The 19,371-nt window shown below is 38.5% G+C and overlaps 2 protein-coding genes across 7 annotated transcripts in view; one reads left to right on the top strand and one right to left on the bottom strand.

Moving 5' to 3' along the window:
- Positions 1-19,371, top strand: part of DSC1 (desmocollin 1) — a 274,987-nt gene that overhangs the window by 71,435 nt on the left and 184,181 nt on the right. Inside the window, exon 1 of one of the 5 annotated variants that reach the window (XM_074352206.1) lies at positions 10,917-11,044. The exons of the other annotated variants lie outside the window; for them this stretch is intronic. The gene's annotated coding sequence lies outside the window, so the exon portion shown is untranslated. Of the gene's footprint in view, positions 1-10,916; positions 11,045-19,371 lie in introns of those variants that run through there. 5 annotated transcript variants of the gene reach the window in all.
- The window catches only part of DSG4 (desmoglein 4), a 39,291-nt gene that overhangs the window by 13,677 nt on the left and 6,243 nt on the right, over positions 1-19,371 (bottom strand). Inside the window, exons 2-11 of one of the 2 annotated variants that reach the window (XM_045510345.2) lie at positions 14,500-14,535; positions 12,860-12,991; positions 12,559-12,681; positions 10,928-11,083; positions 10,413-10,557; positions 8,101-8,267; positions 7,627-7,761; positions 6,589-6,774; positions 2,254-2,525; positions 867-1,006 (exon numbers count right to left, since the gene is read on the bottom strand). In XM_045510345.2, the coding sequence (XP_045366301.1) occupies positions 867-1,006; positions 2,254-2,525; positions 6,589-6,774; positions 7,627-7,761; positions 8,101-8,267; positions 10,413-10,557; positions 10,928-11,083; positions 12,559-12,681; positions 12,860-12,991; positions 14,500-14,535 (1,492 nt within the window). The remainder of the gene's footprint in view (positions 1-866; positions 1,007-2,253; positions 2,526-6,588; positions 6,775-7,626; positions 7,762-8,100; positions 8,268-10,412; positions 10,558-10,927; positions 11,084-12,558; positions 12,682-12,859; positions 12,992-14,499; positions 14,536-19,371) is intronic. The other variant, XM_010946759.3, reaches the window with a different exon arrangement.

The raw sequence follows: 19,371 nt of genomic DNA, 5'->3' as shown, positions 1-19,371 counted from the left end.
ATCATCTATTGCTAAATTTTTTTTTAACAATTTCACACTTTTATTTTTATTTTATTTTTTTAAGAGGGGATGGTAATTAAGTATGTATGTATATGTATGTATGTATGTATGTATGTATGTATGTATGTATGTATGTATTTATAACAGAGGTACTGGGGATTGAACCCAGGACCCTGTGCATGCTAGGCATGCACTCTACCACTGAGCTATACCCTCCCCTTCTATTGCTAAATTAATATTGCTACTCGCTGAGAGGAATGCTTAATAGATTTTCCCACATGAGCAATAGCTCAGTTATAAGTTAATTCAGTGCCTTTGCACTTATGGCTTTCATTTTGGGGCTTAAATTTGGAATAACCTTGTACTTTCTTCATCTTTAACATTTTACTTTGGACAACACTCACACAGGCCTCTCTTTGTAGCTCAGCTTTAGTGGCTTTAAAAAATTATACTCTTTGTGATACTGCCTTTCCCATAGGTCACACCTAAGTGAATTTTGTGTACACCTCATAGCACTATAAGTAAACATTTCTAACATACTCTACAAGTTGATCAACCATCTCAAGAGATGAGGTCATAAGTAGAAACCGAATTTTATTTATATATTTTAACTCCCATGCTTCACATTGTAAGTCACATACCATTCTTTTTTGGAAGTAGGTGAAATAAATTATGACTTAAATATAAATTATGGTTATAAGGATAATGAAATCAGTTCTTGACCTAAGGTTTTGAGAACCTTCTATAAGTCTTAAACCAACAAATCATGTTTTATTTGAGTTGATCTAATATCAACATTAGAATAATATTTGTATTTAATGTAATACTAGTAATTTTATTAAAATATTGAAAATGAAGTTTCTTACCATCTATAGCCAGGATCTCTGCTGTGTATATCCTATTGGTAATATATTTTGACTTCCTGTCAAATTCCCTAGAAAATTGTATCTCACCAGTCCTTGAATCCACTTTTAACCAGTTGCCTGCATCATGTCCTATGATATACCTGTTTTAAAATAAATACATTCATCATTTGCTTATATGAAAGTTAATCATTTTAAGCCACACATGTTAAATTTATATACAGTGCTTGCATACTTCATAGGGATAACTGACTTTGTTTATAAAATGTATAGACAATAAAATTTCAGTATTGAACATATTAATGCACAGATTCACAACAGAATTTTATCGTTTCGTAATTCTTACTCTGCTGTCTCTTAATATAATTGTTAATAAGATGTATGAGTTTATTTCAGGTCTGTTTATGAAATCACAGCACTGTGTATTAAGGGAATATGCTTTATTCATTTTCGCATGTGGTATGCTTTGTTTTTCCTAGATTTTAAGGCATATTGGTTGCAGAGCACCTCATTGTTGGCTTGTTAGGGGTTGTGGTACCATCTAGTCAGCTTGTATATACGGGTTTTAGTTAATATAATGGATTCAAAGTCCTTGGCCTTATCAGAAGAAGATCTGGTCTCTGACCCAGGCACAAATTCAAATGTCCAAGGCACTCATCTGATATATCCTTTCCTCTGATAGACTTCGTAATTCTTGTTATCTGTCAATTTATTAGCTAATAAGTTCTCAAAACTATTAATATCAGAAGTAATTTATAAGTCAGTAGACTTTGTTCACTTCAAAAATATTGGGAGGAAGAGAGACAAGGAAATAATGTAGAGAACACTTATTTCACTACAGTTATTTTTCAGAATACCTTAAATAGATCTAATTCTATTTTTCCAATTCTGATTCTCTTTATGCACATCAAATTTCTGAAACACCTGTGTTTCAGCTTCTTTTTTTGGTCATCTTAGTTCAAGAAAGGGATTGAAATTAGCCCCAAAGTCATTAGATAAAAGGTTTTAAGGAAAAAAAGCATTGACTCATCTTTTATGATGTCTTAGCATTTATAATGTGGTTTAATCATCCCGCATTCAGGGTGGTACAGCTGGGCACAAAAGATCAAAGAACCTCACAGAGCAACTGTAGGTGGCTCTTTGATCTTACATTTGCTCCCCGGACACAATTACCCTTTTAACTAGTTGGAGCCCTCATTGCTTCTAAAACACTACTAAAATTCTGAAAAAAATGTTAATGCCACAATAGTTTTCTAAAACAAACAAACACGAAAAGCAAAGCAGAACCCCCGAAGTATTTTAACCCACGGACACTAGCACGTACTACGTGAATCAACACAGGACAGAACCGTGCTTTATCACATTAACATGAGTAAGATGTTTGCAGTACCTGACATTTGTTGCAGGACTTCCTGTATCCAAATCGATAGCCGTATATGTGCCAAGCACATAATTCGACAAGGAATTTCCTCTTAGTCCTTCTCGCACACTGAAGGTCATAGAATCTGGATGAAATGCGGGTCCTTCTCTCACATTAACAACCTGAATCCTCACGGGGGTTGAGTGCATTTGGAATTGAGAGGCAACTGAGTGGTGAAAGTCAGCTTGGTTTTTAACCCCAATACTGAGGTAAATATTAGGCATTTGTTCATAATCCAGCATCTGAAATGACAGAAAGTAAAAAATTCAGAAATAGCAAAAGGAGTCTCTTGATATAATAAGAAGCATGATAAAAAAAGCAGCACACTAGAATAAGGTCCAGGAACCATGCAGTTCAGATCTTAAATTGATAAGATTTTATTTATTATTGCATTAGCTATTTCAGATATGTTATTTCCTTTATCTTTTGGCATAATCAGGTACATGCGTCATTTCAGCCTGTGACTCTAAATTGGACTCCAATATTGGAGTTTTGAACATCTTACATAAAGCCTTGGAATGGAAGGTGATTTTTCTTTCCAAATGAAGTGTTTATGAAAAATAAAAAGTAAGCTTGGAATGAAATTAAAATGTTCACAACTATTGAATGAATAAATAGTATCCAGGTTTTCCTTTGTAGAATTCATATCTGAGAATATCTTGAAAGTACAGTCAGAGAGTAAATTAGTCAAGATATATGATGTCATTGAACATGTAATTTAAAAAAATGGTGCAAACAACTTCTAAAGGAGAATCCATGACCATTGTAGTCAGCCCTAAACTTTAATTTGATTGAGCTGGATCTGGTGGACAAGAAGGCTTCTTCATAGGGGACATTCAAATAAATGCCTTGCCCAGAGAAAAGTCACCTTTGAGATGGGCCCTTTTGAATAAGAGATGAATAGAGTCTTTTGATCCAGAATGATTGATGTGGTGACATGAAAAGTCACCACCAATGATTCAGCACAGAGCTGAATATGAACTGTGAACTCAGAAATGGATTTTCAATGGAAGAGATCCCTTTTCTACAAGTGAAAAAGCACTTGGAAAAAAAAAGTACTGGGCACCACTGAAAAGTGCTCTGGAAGCTAACGTAAGCATCACTTGCAACACATTTACCAACAGTAGAAGTTAATAAATCATTGATTAGAATTATTGTAAAAATAGAGAACCAATATTTCTTTGCTAGAATCCCAACTGGGTAGCATTTTGCTTTTCTTCTCAATGTTGAAGTGAATGTGTACATACACACCCGCCCTCTCCCTCATGAGCTTATATTGTTTGTTAGTAATCCATATATATTTATTGATAAATACCAAAATAAAGTTATTATTGACAAAGAGATTTTTTTACTTTCCTAGAGATTTTCTCTTGTTAAACTACAGTGCAAGGGCTGATTGTAGGGAGGGGCAGCACTGCTGGGGTTCCATACAGAAGAAACAGGTTAATTATGGACAATTACTGGGGAGTTGGTGGGGAAAAGGAGAAAGTTTGCTAACCTAAGGATACCACAACCCCGAAAGAAGCAATGCTTCTAGAACAAAGGTAAAATCACTAGGATGGATCCATTAGCTTTTCTGTTCATTCTTGTAAGTGGGATGGTATCTGGAGAAGAAGGACCATGTCTCAGTTAACCTTCGTATCCCTGGCACCTTTCGTTTTTCAAATTTGAGTTGAATTGAATCATTTGTAATGTCCACAGACTAAGAAAAGGCTTACAGAAATCTTAGCCAAAAGCCTATGACTTAGGGGTCAGTTCCCACAAGGTTAAGTGGTAGCTTGAGTGAAAATGGTCCAAGGGGACATTAACGACCTCACTCCAAATGCTAAATCCTGGGACAATTACACATGCATTTTCTAAATACATTGTTCTTTTGGCTATATGCTAGCACACATACTAAGGTTTTAAATTTCATTTTAATTAGCCTTTCCACATTATTTTGATGTTTGTAAGCATTTTTTTTCTGCTCTCTTTAAACAACTTGGGAAGTTATCATCCAGGAAAAAAAGATACTTTGTCTGCACAACATCTAATACTTGACCAAGTTTTCATGAAATTGAATTTCCAGTAATTTTGGGGGGGCAATAAATTAAGTATATCTTTAAAAGACTTTCAGCTCTCACAGAGGACACATTATATAAGTCATAGGTAGTGCAGTGCCTGAGTTACGAACATTTCTTTTTCATTTTTATAATTTGTAGAAATGATGAAGTCTGCAGTCAAGCTCAGTGACTCCCATTTGGGTGAGAGCTGCAGTGTCAGTCAATGTCATTATCAACACCGTCCTCAAAGTTTTGTGAGTCTCTACTAATCTTCTGGACTCGGGGTCAAGTGCTAGGGGTGGAAAAGAGAGTTAGGTCAAGTTGTTTATGCCAAGAGATTTTTTTTTTTTTTTTTTTGCTATTATTCTAGTAGCTTACGAGGTAAATCAATAGCAAAGGGTAGTTACATATTACAAGATAATATACAAAGTCAGTGATGAAGTTGGTAAGAAGATAGGTCAGAATTTCATGACGTGTCTAGATCTTGATTTTTAACCAAGATGCGAGGTTGAACAAATTCTGATCTCTGGGGAAAACACTCGACTAACTAATTTAATAAGGTGGTAGGTGACGCCTTGTCTCTCTTTTCCTAGCCATGTTACATTTGGCTCTTAATCCCATGCCCTCGTTTTCATTTTGACTGCTGTTGCCTTAGATCAGGTCCCTAGCCCCTCAGGACTTAATATAATGATTATTTTCTTTACCTTAATCTTTCTGGAGTTCAGCTCATAATGTTACTACTATTTAAAAATATATCCCAAAGCTTTTCTTGGTCTATAAGTAGGGGTTGGTGAATTTTTTTGGTTAAGGGCAGAGAGTAACATTTTAGGCTTTGGAGGTCATATACAGTTTTCATCTCAAGTATTCATTTGAGCCATTAGAACGTGGAAACAGCCATAGGAAATACATTCAAATGAATGAGTGTGGCTGTGTTCCAATAAAACTTTATTTGCAAAAAGGTGGCAGGTCAGATTTGGCCTGTGAGGCATAGTTTGCTGATTTCTGGCCCAGAGCAGTATTTCTCTAACAGGAAGGTCATCGCACATTCTTAAAAGAGTCCTTGTACTCTCTCAAGGAATTTTGAAATTTTATGTGTTCATCTGAATGACAGTTTTAAAAAGTATACATAGATATTTTCCATAACTTTGGCGACCACCTCGTAGGTGAATAGAATACACTGCGGGATTTCAGTGCTTGTGGTTGTGTCTTGAGGTAAAGTAGTAATGCTTTATTTGCGCCAAACAATTGCAAAAAGAACAGAGAAAAACTCAATATTTATATGATATGTTTGCATTAGATGAAGGCTAAATGGCTTCTAATTTACTGTGTGAAAAGAAGTTTCACAATAACTGGAATAGAGAGAAGTGGTAACAGAATTAATAATTCACAGTTCACAGTGTCTGCTAAACTCAATGTGTGCGTGGATCTATTAGTGTAGATTTTCAGAGCTATATGTTCTGTTTATGTTGTTAGTAGTAATTTTGTTTGGGAAAAATTGATTTCCCTTATTACATTAATGCTAATTTGAATCTTACTGGTTTGTAGTTTTGTTTCTAATTTGGATTTTTAGATTTTATTGCTGTCCACAAAGTAAAAGCATGCAGTAGTTTAAGAAAAATTAATCTGTAGGAAAAAGTCAAAGCTTATAATCCAGTTTTCAAGGTTCTCAGCAGACAGACCCCCACTCAGCATCTCTGTTCTTGCATCTCATTGCTTCCCTCTGTGAGTACTCCGCTGCAGCCCCACGGAGCCGCTCACCATGCCCTGAACGTGATTTTCATTTTCTCACCTCTGTGTGTTTGCTCATTTCATTACCCACATTAGCAATCCCAGTTATAAGGTCTTGCTTAAACCTTATTCCAGGAATGAAGCCCTTTCAGACACACCTAGTTCAGAAGGATCTCACCTCAGTAATTATTTCTTATTTCACTCATTTGGCCATTAATTATGTTTAATATCATAACATCTATACTACTATTTATTTTGTTTTTAACTCACGTTATTTTCTAGTTTGGGAGAACTTGCCTTGTCTTCTCAATTGGTTATTGGGCATTGTGAGAACAAAACAGCCTTCTTATTTCTCATGGTAATAAATACTGCATTGCTGGGCTGGGAGTCTCAGACTGACACAGTCTGAGCTCGCCCAGGGCTCTTGTCCACATAAATACTCTTCCGGGTTATGGAGTGTTTGTCGTAGGCACATTCTATCCCCGAGTATTTTAACCCTTCTTTGGAAGAAAATATTGCAGATCCCAAACTGTACCTGGACAACTTTCAAAATCCCTTCATTGGTTCGTGGATCTGTTTCAATATCAAACCAATTCCCATCATTTCCAGAGAGAATTAAATATTTTGCCAACCAATTGTCAGTGCCTTCTTCATCCAGATCAATTGCTTGGAATCGTATCAGTTCCGAACTTAAACAATTCTCTTCAATACTTGCTGAGTACTGAAATGACATGGATCAATTTTATTATCAATGAACTTTCAAGAGGAAAGATATTTACTAATACATAATTATCATTTAAAATACTAACAGCAAACGATGCCAATGATTTTTGCATCAGCCATATGTCCAATCAGAAAATATAAGAATAAAATGATTGTAAGATAATAAAACTTATTTTCTTGTGCTGTATGTGAAATCAAGGTCAGACTGGCACTTTGTTTCATTTTTCTTGCTTATTTTAAAATTTCCTTAAGTTACTCCCTCCTTTTATGTGAAGGGCTGGATAGTAATTATATTAGGCTTTGTGGGCCAGAGAGTTTGTGTTGCAACTGCTCATTTCTGCTACTGTGGGATCAGAGCAGCCACAGACCATACATGTAGGATGAATACAGCTGTGGCCCCATGAAACATGTTGGACTTTTTTTTTTTTAACCAAAACAGGCACTGAGCCAGCTTTGGCCCTGCTGTTTTTGATTTTATGCTTCTTTATGCCTAAAAATGAACATGGAAATTGAGAGTGTTTGGGACCCTTATAGAATTAATTCAGCAAATTGTCAGGCATAGAAAGATACATCAATGTTGCTTCATGATTCTCAGAGTTATATTAACAAATTTCCCCATTTCTGTGAGTAGAAAGCACGGGGAAGACAGTCTGTGCTTTCACAGAGGAGATTTGCACAGAATAGTGACTCAAAGGCAAACGTGCACTGTTAACGTGTTATCATTATACAAGAAGACGTTCCAGGGTTTATACAGCAAGGCTGAGCACATCCATACATGTAGCAGAACCAGCCTCACGAATTTGTGGGAAAGCAAATCCATGGAAAAAGGATTATAAGAGTATCAACTTACGAAAGTTTTCTCCAACATGGGGAAATTATCGTTGACGTCTAAAACCTTGATTCTACACTCGCACTCAGAGGACAGTCCGTCTGTAGCTCCGTCCCGATCCGAGCCCCTCACAAGGAGGTTGTACATGCTGTGTTGCTTCAGATGGAAAAGAATTTTAAGACAGTTCTTGTTTTGAATAAAATTCAACACATTCTGATTATTACTCCATTTTCTTTTGTAATTTCTACCGTCTTTTAAAACAATTTTTTCTTGTCACAATTTTCATTTAAAAATAATGGTTGGATTATTTTTTACTTTTGTCCTTTAATTGGAGGAAGGGCATACATCTTTGTCTTTTCAAAATTGAATTCCTTTTTTTTGTGTGTGTGTGTTTTAATTTTATTTATTTATTTGTTTGTTTGTTTGCTTCTTTGTTTTAAACATTTTTAAAATTGAATTCCTTATTTTTTAAGATTCATTTACTGAGAACTTTACCTCTCTGTCAAGGAAACTGGACATCGTGCAGACTTCTCCGGTGTTCCTGTTCAGGATGAACATGGGTACACCCGCTGGCTCCTGAGAGATGATCTTATAGGCAATTTTAGAATTCAGATGATTGTCTTCATCTGCATCTGTGGCACTTAACTTTACTACCAGTGTGTCTAGAATGAAGATGGAGGTGAAGAGTGTTTGAGACTCTGTTAGAATCAATTCAGCAAATTGTCAGGCAGAGGAAGAAAGAGTCGTCAGCCTTCTGAATTCCATGAAAATATATTACCATAACTTTCAGCTACACCAATTATGAAAATAATGGTAGTTTGCGTCTATAAAATCCTTTACCACTTATAAAGTACTTGCACGCCTTAAATGGTTAATTAGCAAGATACAGTAATTTTTAAAAAATCAATAATCTTTATTTATCTTAAAAAATTTACTTATTAATTTATTTCAAGTAACTATAATAAACTCACTACATGGTTACATAAGTCACATCCTTTTTATAAAAATGAACTATATCAAAGTATCATTTAGTGAGAAGGATGACATTGTCTCACATTTCTTCAAATATATTTAAAATTAAAAAAATTTTATACAATTTTTAAAGGTTACTTTCCATTTACAGTTGTTGCAAAATATTGGCTATCTTCCCTGTGTTGTTCAACACATCCCTGAGCCTGTCTTACACCCATAGTTTGTAAAGTAATTAAAGTCATCTTTAATGTGTGAAAAAAAATTCAACAGCCTTTATCACAAAGCTGAAAAACTGATTTTATCAATTTGTTTTTGCCACAGTTTTGTGAAATTATTTTAAAATGCCCAATTAGGAAAGATCATAGCTTCAACATTGCAGGCATTTTTTGAGTACCTATGTTCATTATTTTCACTCATCCAGAAAGCTGAAAATTATTATTGGTTGCCTTTGAAGATAATCATACTTTTACTGACCAGTCAAAAATACATAATGCTGGGAAAAAAGATGTATCTACCGGAAAATAAGGAGTTCCCAGTTATTCACAGAGTTGAAGCACAGGCATCCTGGGCCATTCCCCAAGGACATCGGCTCACAGGACAGATCTCCCAGACTTGGCTGGTTCCTGATGTTTTTCTGCTGCCCAGCCAGCCTTCAGAGTGAGAAATCTAGTACAGAGATCCAGGGACCCACTGAAGAGAAAGAGGCAGGTTTCACAGAACTCCTAGTTGATGAAGGTCTTCCCGGCCTAGTGGGGAGCTCTCCTCCCCTGCGGGACACTAACGAGGCTGAGTAGACCCGGATGTGGGCTTGGGTGTGCGTTTCACTGTCCCTTCCTTCACCAAGGTCGTGCCGAAGTGTGTTTGGGGGAAACAATGATGGACTTTGGACACTCTTTCTGTTTTGCCTCTTTTAGGCAGAACCCTCGCTTTGTCCTCCCATCCTGTGTTACAAAACTTCCATGTTTCTTATTGTCAACAGCACTTTCCTTAGGGGATCTGAAAAAGGGGTTCTCCTGACACCCCCCCTCAACCTTTGCCCTTTGTTATCTCTTTCTGTGTTTCCTCTAACATCTCTTGTCTCTTTTTTCCTGCCCACCCCCAGGCTTCTCCATCCTTTCTTTGACTCTCTATAGGGACCTCTAACTTGCTTTTTTCTCACCTGTCTTTCTTTCGGACTTTCTTTTTTCTATTCTTTTCCCCAAAATTTATTTAGACATGTAAGAGCAAGACATAGATGTAAAAGGCAAAGGCATATATTAGAGGACTGGGGGCAGAAAGAGGCAGACGGCATAGAGGGGAGAAGAGAGGAAGTAGCAATATAGGAAAAGCAAAAATGCAGAAAGGAGAAGGGACAGAAGGAAGGAAAGAGAGACGAGTGTGAGAGTTGGAGAATGAATGAAGCAGGATAAAAAAAAAAATGAGAGAATGGAATGTCACTTGGCTGTGTAGACTTTGAAGACCAGTGTTACCTTTGTGAGTGATCCCATGGCTACAACTGCAGGTGAACCTGTGTGGTTCAGCCCAGAATTTGAGGAATAGACCAGAACAGAGCCCATTTCACATTCTTACGTCTTCTCTTCAGTTAGTCATGAGCCCAGTGACCATCTCTGAGGAAGGCGCTAAGCTCCTGACAAGTCATATGTCTAAGGATCCTCCACAAACAAGAGGATGTTTAGCATTTTAGATAATGATTCTTCTCTCAGTCGGTTTTAAGTTAGAGTTTGTGAGGTTTGTTCAAAGCACAAGTTTGCCTTTTTCTGATACTGAAATTACCTGTGTTTTGACCAAGAGAAATAGAGATGGCATAATGAGGGAAGGAGTGTCTTTCTACTTACTGGCATCGCTGTTTTCTTCGATGCTGGCTGTGTACACATTTTGCGTAAAGACAGGGCGATTATCGTTTATGTCCATGACTTTGACTCTAAGCTCAAGAGGCTTTTCTAAATCTTCACCCCGCGAGTTCAGAGCCCGACAGTAGATCTGTGGAAAGTTGGGGGAAAAAGACTGTCTTTCTCCAGCAAAGGAATAAGTAACATGCCTGAAAATATACCAGGAAATGTGCAAAGAGAATGCTCAGTGAATTTTCCCAGTGAATTCAGACTATATTACAGTGATATTACTATATTACAGTAATTTGAATATCATCAAGACATTTGGTCCCATTCATATGCAGCATAACAGAGAATCTTGAACTCTAAACTTATATTTATATGCTTTTCATCTGTCCAAGCCCTTTGTTTGATTTCAGTCTACAGTGTTTTATCAAAAATAAATATTAGCCCTGAGACGATTTTTTTTTTTAAAAAAGGGATGAAGATATGCATAAATCAAAACACACTGCTTGACTTACCAAGAAAAGCGGCGTTATCTCTCTGTCCACCACTGACGTGATGTTGATTTCTCCCGTCCGAGGGTTGATGGTGAACACTCCATAGGGCGGTCGATCAATTCCTGCCCCAGAGATGCGGTATGTAATCCTCTGATTCACTTCACAGTCTGATCGGATCTATGAGGAAGAGGACCGGGATGGTCATCTGATTTAGAGCAGATCGTGATCTGCAGAGTGTAGTGAGATGGGAAGGGAGTGGGTCTGGTAGCCAGAAGGGCTTTGGACCCAAACCTGGCACCATGATTTACGCCTGTGTGACGGGAAGATTCACATAGCTTTGCCAAGCACCAGCCTGTATCCTAGCTTTGTTGTGGGGATTGCATGAGGTAACGTGTAGACACTCCACCCCAATTCCTGGCATATGGCACATACGTGCTCCATGCTAGATTTGTTAATTAAGAATACATTGTCAGGGTAGGGGATAGCTCAGTGGTAGAGTGCTTGCTTAGCATACGCGAGGTCCTGGGTTCAATCCTCCATTAAAATAATAAAGAACAAGTAAATTAAAAAAAAAACAAACTAATTACCTCCCCCCAAAATAAATTTTAGAAAAAGAATACATTGTCCAGTTCTCTGATTTTCTTTGCATCTAGCGAAAGAGTTTGACAGAAGAAATAACCATCCTTACTATTTTTGAAAAGATTGTGTTACGTTTATGTGTACAACTGTCTGGACTTTAGTTAGAGATTTAATAAAAATTATAGATAAAGAAAGCCAGAAGAGAAATACTGTGTTTAGAGGTATTGACAATAATTTTATCAGTTGAAACCTACCATCACTCATTTGCCAAAAAGATTTTATGGAAGATATTCCGTCACATAGGTTTTGTTTGAATCATTTTCTATCTCTTGCTCATAAATTTAAAGAAAGGTATTTTAATTTTGAGATCTCACCTGTATACTAAAGATGAGAACACTCAGTAAAATACTGAGATTTGTTGCCCAAATGTCCACAATTAAAGACAGCTGGAAATACAACTTGGATTAGCTCCACTCTAATCCAAAGATCTTATTTATAGAGATGAAAATCCAGGAAATCCCCCAAATGCAAATACAGAGAAAAGAATGTGCTCCGCAAGTGGGACAACATAAAGCTGTAACTGTGAGTTGAAAGGGAACAGTAACAGTTTAAAGCTTTCCCAAAATTTTCCCAAATTTGAAAACTTCTGAGAGAGATTAATCTCTTTTCTTGAGCTGAGATACAGTACTGCTGATGCTTATTATATATATAAAGTTCATTATATGCATTTAAGCTATGTGTACGCGTGAAGCTATAAGGAGAGAATTCTGGAAGATCACACTACTGTGGGTTTCACTAGGGGGGCAAGACAGAGATGCCCAGGCAGAGCTAGTGAGGCTGATAATGTAGCCCCATCCTTCCTCAGTCAGTATGTTACACATTCTTCTTTTAACTCTTCTTCCTTATTGATCCCCGTTATTTGGAATCCTTTTTTAAAGACTCTCCTAATTTCTGGATGTAGGAATCTAGCAGGGACTTCTGACATTATCCTTACTTTCTTGGGGAGAATTAATCAATACTGTAGACCCTTGATTTGGGGGAGGGGTAGTCAGATGACTGTTCACCGTACATACACTTCCTGTAACATACACATGTGGGAATAAGCAGACACAAACGAACAGATAAAGCCGGGTTGTGCTGGAGATTCCAGTCTCTCTTCTAGGATCACGCAAGGCCCCTCTGCTCTGTATCGGCTCCTAGAAGGTGACATTCAAACCAGCGCCTCAGCAACAAGAAATCACTCCATGTCCCCCATCTTCCTAAATCACTGTGAGGTAGTGAAGGCTGCAAATGCTCGCAATGTCTGAGGGCTTTCCCGCCCAGCAGAAGCCTTTGTTATCAGCACAGCAGAGCCCTGTTTCCTTCATCACTTACTCTGGCAATCGGATTCCTCTTGGAGTTGTCTTCTCCTTCTCGACAGGCCGCAGCAAACTTGATCCACTCCCGCTTCTGTCTTCTGACCGTTTGCCATTTCGTGGTGCCGTTTTCCATGTCAAATTCTTTCACCTTCAGCAAAAAGTGTTCACAGTTCATACAGTATTAGAACAGCTTTATTCAGTAAAGACATTTATCCAGCATTGTAAGCTGCATCCAGAAGAAGCCATGGTACTGAATTTGAGGAATAAAGAAAGTTTTTACTAGTTCATAACTCTAGATAGATGTAGCTTGGTCACACTGACCTGCGCCTTCTCTTGGAATCATCTAACTATGTGATTCTAGTGAATCAAATTTCATTAGCCACGTGTGGAGCTCAGAGGGTGTTAAATGGATAATATGTGTGGCTTTTGTTTTTCCAGTCTGTCCTCACCAGGTGAGAGGCTTTGCTCACCTCACCCTCCACTGCTCTCAGACCAGACTTTCTGGTCTCGAGTTTAAAAGATTGCCAGTGTTCCACGTGGCTGCATCCCATGCAAAAGGCAGGTTGTGCTGGTGAGTGGGTGCGTATGCTCACCTAAAAGGGGGAAGATATTTTCCTCTTCTCTTGATAAGGACACTGCTGTGGCTAAGTATCCAAATAAATTATTGCAGGATTAGAAGAAAATTTTAACGGAGTTGATGGTACCTGCAATAATCCATTGGACACCAACATGGCTTCTCAGTGTTGTCCATTTGAACCTCTGCTTACTGGCTGCTTTCCTGTTTGTGTTCTTATGTTACTATTGTTGGAGGATGTTTAAGAATTTTGTAGTTAAAGATTTTAGAATACTAAATTCTACATGCGTATGCATACAAATAGAGATTTAAAAAAAATCCTTTGTATTTATTGAGACTTCCAATGTACCTATTGAGACGTAGATTGCTCTGTGTTTGCTTTAGCCAAAGCTTCATAAGTACCACTTTGGGGAAGGAAATGTTCCCTGTGAATGGAGCTTATCCTTTCAAGAACCAAAGCATTTGCCTTCCCCCCCACCCATTTTGATACAACTTCTTGAAATGTACCACATATTCCCTAGCTTGTCAACAAAGATTAGAAAAATAACTTTATTTTCTTCAATGACTTGAGATCATCATCGTAAAAAATTTAATTGCCCTGCCAGAGATAGAAGATAGTAACTTTACTTCCTGAGTCCCACCACTCCAAGTTGGTACCAGAGTCTCTTTTGTTTTACGTAGTTGTGTTGCATATTTTTAATTTTCATTATCTTTCCTTCACTGGTTTACTATCAATTGTCTTTCTTGCTGACATCACTGTCTGAAAATTCCTCTTCCCATTGTGATATGTTATTTTGCTTCGTTTTCTTTGCTTCAGGTTGGGAAATGTATGACTAAGCTACTAGTGTTCTTTGATAAGTAGGAGTTACTACACCGAGCTGTCACAAACCATGTCTAAAAGCATGGCCACCTGGGAGTGTGGCTTTACCGTGGCTATTTCAGTTTGGCAGTGGTTCTTTCCCTTACCTTTTTTATCTGGACAACTATGGCTTCAAATATTCTGATTTTTGATATGTGAAGCATTACGAAATTCAGTTTTTCTCTTGATTTTAAATTGAGAAAATAGTTTTGTCATACATTACCTCAACGATAAATTCGCTGTTTACTTCCAGCAGCACCTGTTGTGGAAGGCACACTATTAGCATACATTTGCATAATTTAAAGGAAGCAGCATCATAAGACCATTGACAGTGTTCTCTTATTAATTCATTTGTTAAATACACATTTTGTTAATAGTATGGAATAAACATGGGTAGTGCAAAATGAATGATAGAGGCTTTGTACCCTCTAAAGGCTTAACCTTTAGGGAAGACAACATGTAACTACAGCCAGGCAGGTTGGAATACGTGCTTCAACTGAGGCACTGATGGGCCCAATGGACAACTCAGGTTAGCAAAGTGAATTCTGGGCAGGCCGCATAGGAGAGCAGGGATTTGAAAGGGGTTCTGGGGGATGAACCTGCTTTGATAAGAGGAATTGAAGAGGAAGAAAATCTCAGCCAGAGTGAAACATGAGCGCAGATGTGAAGGCCTTAAGTTTCAGAGGATATTCTAGAAATGGTAAATGCTACTAGCTGAAAGGGAGAGGAAATAGTGAGGGGACATGACAGATCAGGTTTGGAATATCAGCTTGGAGGCAGATCTTGAAGTGCTTTATATACCAGACTAAGGAGTTTGGACTTCATTGGACAAAAGCATGGCTTTTAAACATGTCACTGATACCAAGGGAAGGTTACAAGGGAAAAGCACTTGAAGTTGAGACACTTAGGAATTAGGAGCTGCTTAGATAAGACATAGCACTTGAACATCGGTGCTGAAGCGGCACTGGGAAGGGGAGAGGATGGATACGATACCCAAGAACTGATAGGGCTTATGGACTGGGGACCGAGGGGAGGAAGAGTCAGATGATTCCGGTGATGTGAGCTTGGCTTTGTGGGAGAATCCAAGTGCTATTAATAGAAACAGAAATTTCAGCAGGAGAGCATCACTGCAGGGAGATGATGACTGAAGTTTTATTTATTTCAGTGTGTTTCTGAAACTTGGGATAGATGTAAAAGCTAAAGAAGTAGAATTTATCCAAACAGGAGTGCTATTAAAAGTTGAAGGAAATGAGTCTATGACACTGAAACAGTTTAAATGAAATAGGCAGGCAACAGAATCTCATGGGAAAGGCTTATATTTGTGCAGGGGGCAGGAGGAAGAAGTCTAAACGCAGAGGGTGCCGAGAGACTAAGAGAAGAGAGAGATCAAGGGACCAGGGTGGTGGGTGCCCAGCAGATTCCATTAGAGTGAGAATGGTGAGAAGGGGCGGGGCTTGTGGTGGTTGTGGTGGAGCGTTGGTGAGGATGCCGAGTTCAGAAAGGAGAAGAGGTTGGATGAGTGGGTGGAGGAAGAGTAGCAAAAAAGGAGGCAGAACCAGTGTAAGTAGTGAGAAGAAGTTAGACAAAGGGGGAATAGTCAGTGGTTGGTGCACCCTAGCAAGGTGCGAGGAGGAGGGGAATGAGACGGTCATGGGATCTGAACTTAGCAGTCGCTGCTCACTTTTCGCCAGGGGTGTAAGTCAAATGACAGGAGTCAAGGAATGAGTTACTGAGAAAGTGGAGAGAGCAATTGTAGATTACATTTTCGAGTTAGGAGGTAAGAGAACCAAGAGATATGATGCAGTTGAGGATTTAATTGGAAAACCATGACCAAGTGTACAGTCTGCCGGGAGAGGAAAAGGGGTTTGTGGAGAAAGAGTGACGGCAAGAGAAGGGGGACAGGAAATGGGGGGAGGAGGAAGGAATCAAGGAATAATGAACAGTTGTGATTAAGAGAGACTAGGAATGGGTGAATCAAAACTGTGGGTAAAAGACCTGACAGTGAGGCAGACTCTTCCTTTGAAACAGTCAGAAGAATGCAATGAAGAGAGAAAGTAATTTGGAAGTGGAATTGCAGGAAAATTACACGCATGCCCATTCCACAGTTTGGCGGAGTTGGAGTGAGCAGGAGTCGGGAGGGGCTGGAGGAGACTGTCCAAGCCCTCTAGGGTCTGCCCGAGGGCAGGTGACAGGAAGCCAGCTCAACACCACGAATCAGAGAGGGGCGGTCAGTGCACCTCGCATTCCTGAGTTAGGGACAGCGTGAGCACAGAAGATAAATGATTATCCCGCGGTTGGTGCACGGTGTGAGGCCCAGCTGAGATTAGGACGCAAGAGTAGAATGGGGGCCTGGCTGTTTTGTGCCTTTTCTAGTAGAACCTGGCAACCTGGAAGTGGGAGGAGAAGGAATGGGAGCACCGGGGATTGTTGTCAAGTCCGAGAGCGGAGAGTCAGGGAGATGATCAGTCAGGAGTGTGACTCCAGCGAGTCAGGGAGCTCCAGTGAACTGAGAGGCTAGGGAGAGACTGAAACAGGGGCAGGGGTGCAGAGCGGATTTTGCAGGTGTGAGGTGGGTGTGAGAGGGAAGTGAGGGTATGGGGGGGACTTGGAATGACACTGACTCCAGAAGTGGGGGAAAAGAGATTAGAAATTTGGCAGTAGGGCACGGTGTTTCCTCTTAACTTCCTTTCTCCCCCATGTGAACTTTTATCAGACATTATTAGTAAAGTATCTAGACCTGGAAAAAACATTTAATATTTAATAGGAGACGGTTTTAATTGGTTGCATAAGGTGTTTTGTTTCATAATAAATATTGCTGTTTGGAGTTTAGATATTTTCCTTGTTAGACACGTAGATGATTCTAGAAGGTATAAGAAATGTAAAAATTACACAGAAGCACACTACTTAGAGATCATCATGGTTAATATTTGGAGAAATTCTTTCAGGCTTTTTTTTTCCCCCAAAATACATACTTATACAAGTTGTATTTTTTTTTCTAACCAAAAAAAAATTAGATTACAACACACCATTTGATAACTTGGTTTCTGCACTCAGTTATTAAGGTAAAGTTCCATGTCAATGAATGCATAGAGACATTACACATTTTGAAGGTTGCCTTGTGTATCACTTTAGAAGATGTCTTCCACGCAGGTCATCGGGGTACTAGTATAATAGAGAACTGATGGATTCTGAAGTTTAGAGCTGCAGACTAAACTCTGACCCGTGATTCTCAGGCGCTGTCCTCCAGCAGAGGTTAACTAGCAGTGCTGCCTTGGTGGGTGTCAGAAGGCTGGTGAGCTCAGCACACGAGCCCGTGGCTATTAGGAAGGTCTCCCTCCTCGTCCTCACCTCCCTGCTTGTCTCCCTTCTCTCCCTCTCCTCTGCTTCCCCTCTTCTCTTTCTTCTTTTCCCTCTTACTGCTCCTCGTGCCCTTCCTGACATTGGCTCAGTCCTGACCGAGAATCACTAGCCTCACTGCACTGCTAACCCTTAGAGCTGTAATCAGCCCAGCCACCTGACATTGACCGAGGTGGTGGGAGTCCCAGCTGGGGTTCTGCTCATAATTCGGTCAGCGACGGGGCAGGTAATTTTCTCTGTATCTGGTTTCTACTCCTTACCGGCCTGCAAGGTTGATATTGGATGTACGCATGGTGGAAACACCCGCTGGAGGATGGACCCAAGTCGCTGATTATTTTTGCTAAATTAATTAAACAAGGAGGCCATTAGACGGAGGTGGTGCTGATGCCATGGCGCCAACCAAAATCTGAGCCTGTAAATGCCGCAGGGTGACCAAGCTGAAACCTAAGGACAGCTGATCGCAGTCAACTAGGCTTTAAGCTGCAGCCAACCAGTAACTTCCTTATTTTGCTTTTGCCTTTTCTCTGTAGAAGTTTTCCCCTCAAATTCCGTTGATGGAGCAATTCCAGCCATTTCTGGTTTGGCGATGCCTGAGTTGAATCGGCTTTTGTTCACATAAATTCTTACAATTTTAATATGCCTCAGTTTATCTTTAAACAATTCATATACTCCATGCCTAAAGCTTCTCTTGAGTCACCTGATATTATTTAACCACATCCCTCTAATTTTGCTTAAACTTTGCTGGCATATAATTGTGGCTTCCGGCTTTGGGAAAATAATGATGTTTGTGTGGACTAATTCTAATGTTGTCTTGCAGAGGTCTTCAAAACTTTTTGCTTATGTAGCCCTAAAGTTTTATTGAGAAATGATATACTTCTTCAAAATTTTCTGCAATGATATCTAAAAAATTTTGTTATAGTTTAAGTAGCTATAAAAGATGGAATTTAAGAATATGATGAATGTTGATATTTTAAAATAAAACTGTTGTATTACTTTTAAAGGTAGCCAGTAGAATCCAAAAGTTGTAGTCATTTGATGCCCAGTCCCATCCATTAAAAAACAGATGAGGAAGTTCTTCTTTAATAGTTGAAAATTTTATTTCATTTCTATTTCTCCTTGAAATATTTTATTTCCATGTAGTGAACTGTATCCTCTATAGATTTCTCCTAGTGGAATTTATTTTTAACTGTTCAATATATTTTAATGTCTTTTTTAAGGAAAGCTTTTATTGAAGTCTGTCACACTTGTCTGCAACAAAAATGTGAATAGGAATTTTATTTTGTTGGAATTCTACAATTCTGAGGCTCTCAGCATTAAAAATCAATTTCTCCTAGATTGAATTAGCTTTACAATTGTTATGAGCAGCACAATTGATTAAACTATGTGCAAATATGGAATTTTTGATGTGATAGTATTACATAGAGAAAGTAAAATTTTGTCAGAAGCTCATTGCAAAGGGATGGATGAAGCTTTTAAAAAATGAGTTCATGAATAAATATTACTTGCTGCTAGAATGAAACAAGTTTTAGCATCAGTTCTATTTTGTTGGGTTTTGTTTTTCAGTTGTAAGTACTGAGGAAACTTATTCACATAAATAGGTGGATGATCTTGGATTTTTTTAGTAGCAGAGTCGTTATATTCTTTAAACTTATTTTGAATTATATTATTTAAATCTACCAAGTAATTTATCATGACAAATAATTTTAGAATGACCTATTAGCTGACAACTCTATTAGGT

This window comes from Camelus bactrianus, chromosome 24 (genome assembly GCF_048773025.1).
Source record: "Camelus bactrianus isolate YW-2024 breed Bactrian camel chromosome 24, ASM4877302v1, whole genome shotgun sequence".
Lineage (NCBI taxonomy): Eukaryota > Metazoa > Chordata > Mammalia > Artiodactyla > Camelidae > Camelus > Camelus bactrianus.
Note: the sequence above shows the minus strand (reverse complement) of the source record. Positions and strands in the feature narration are given on the sequence as shown.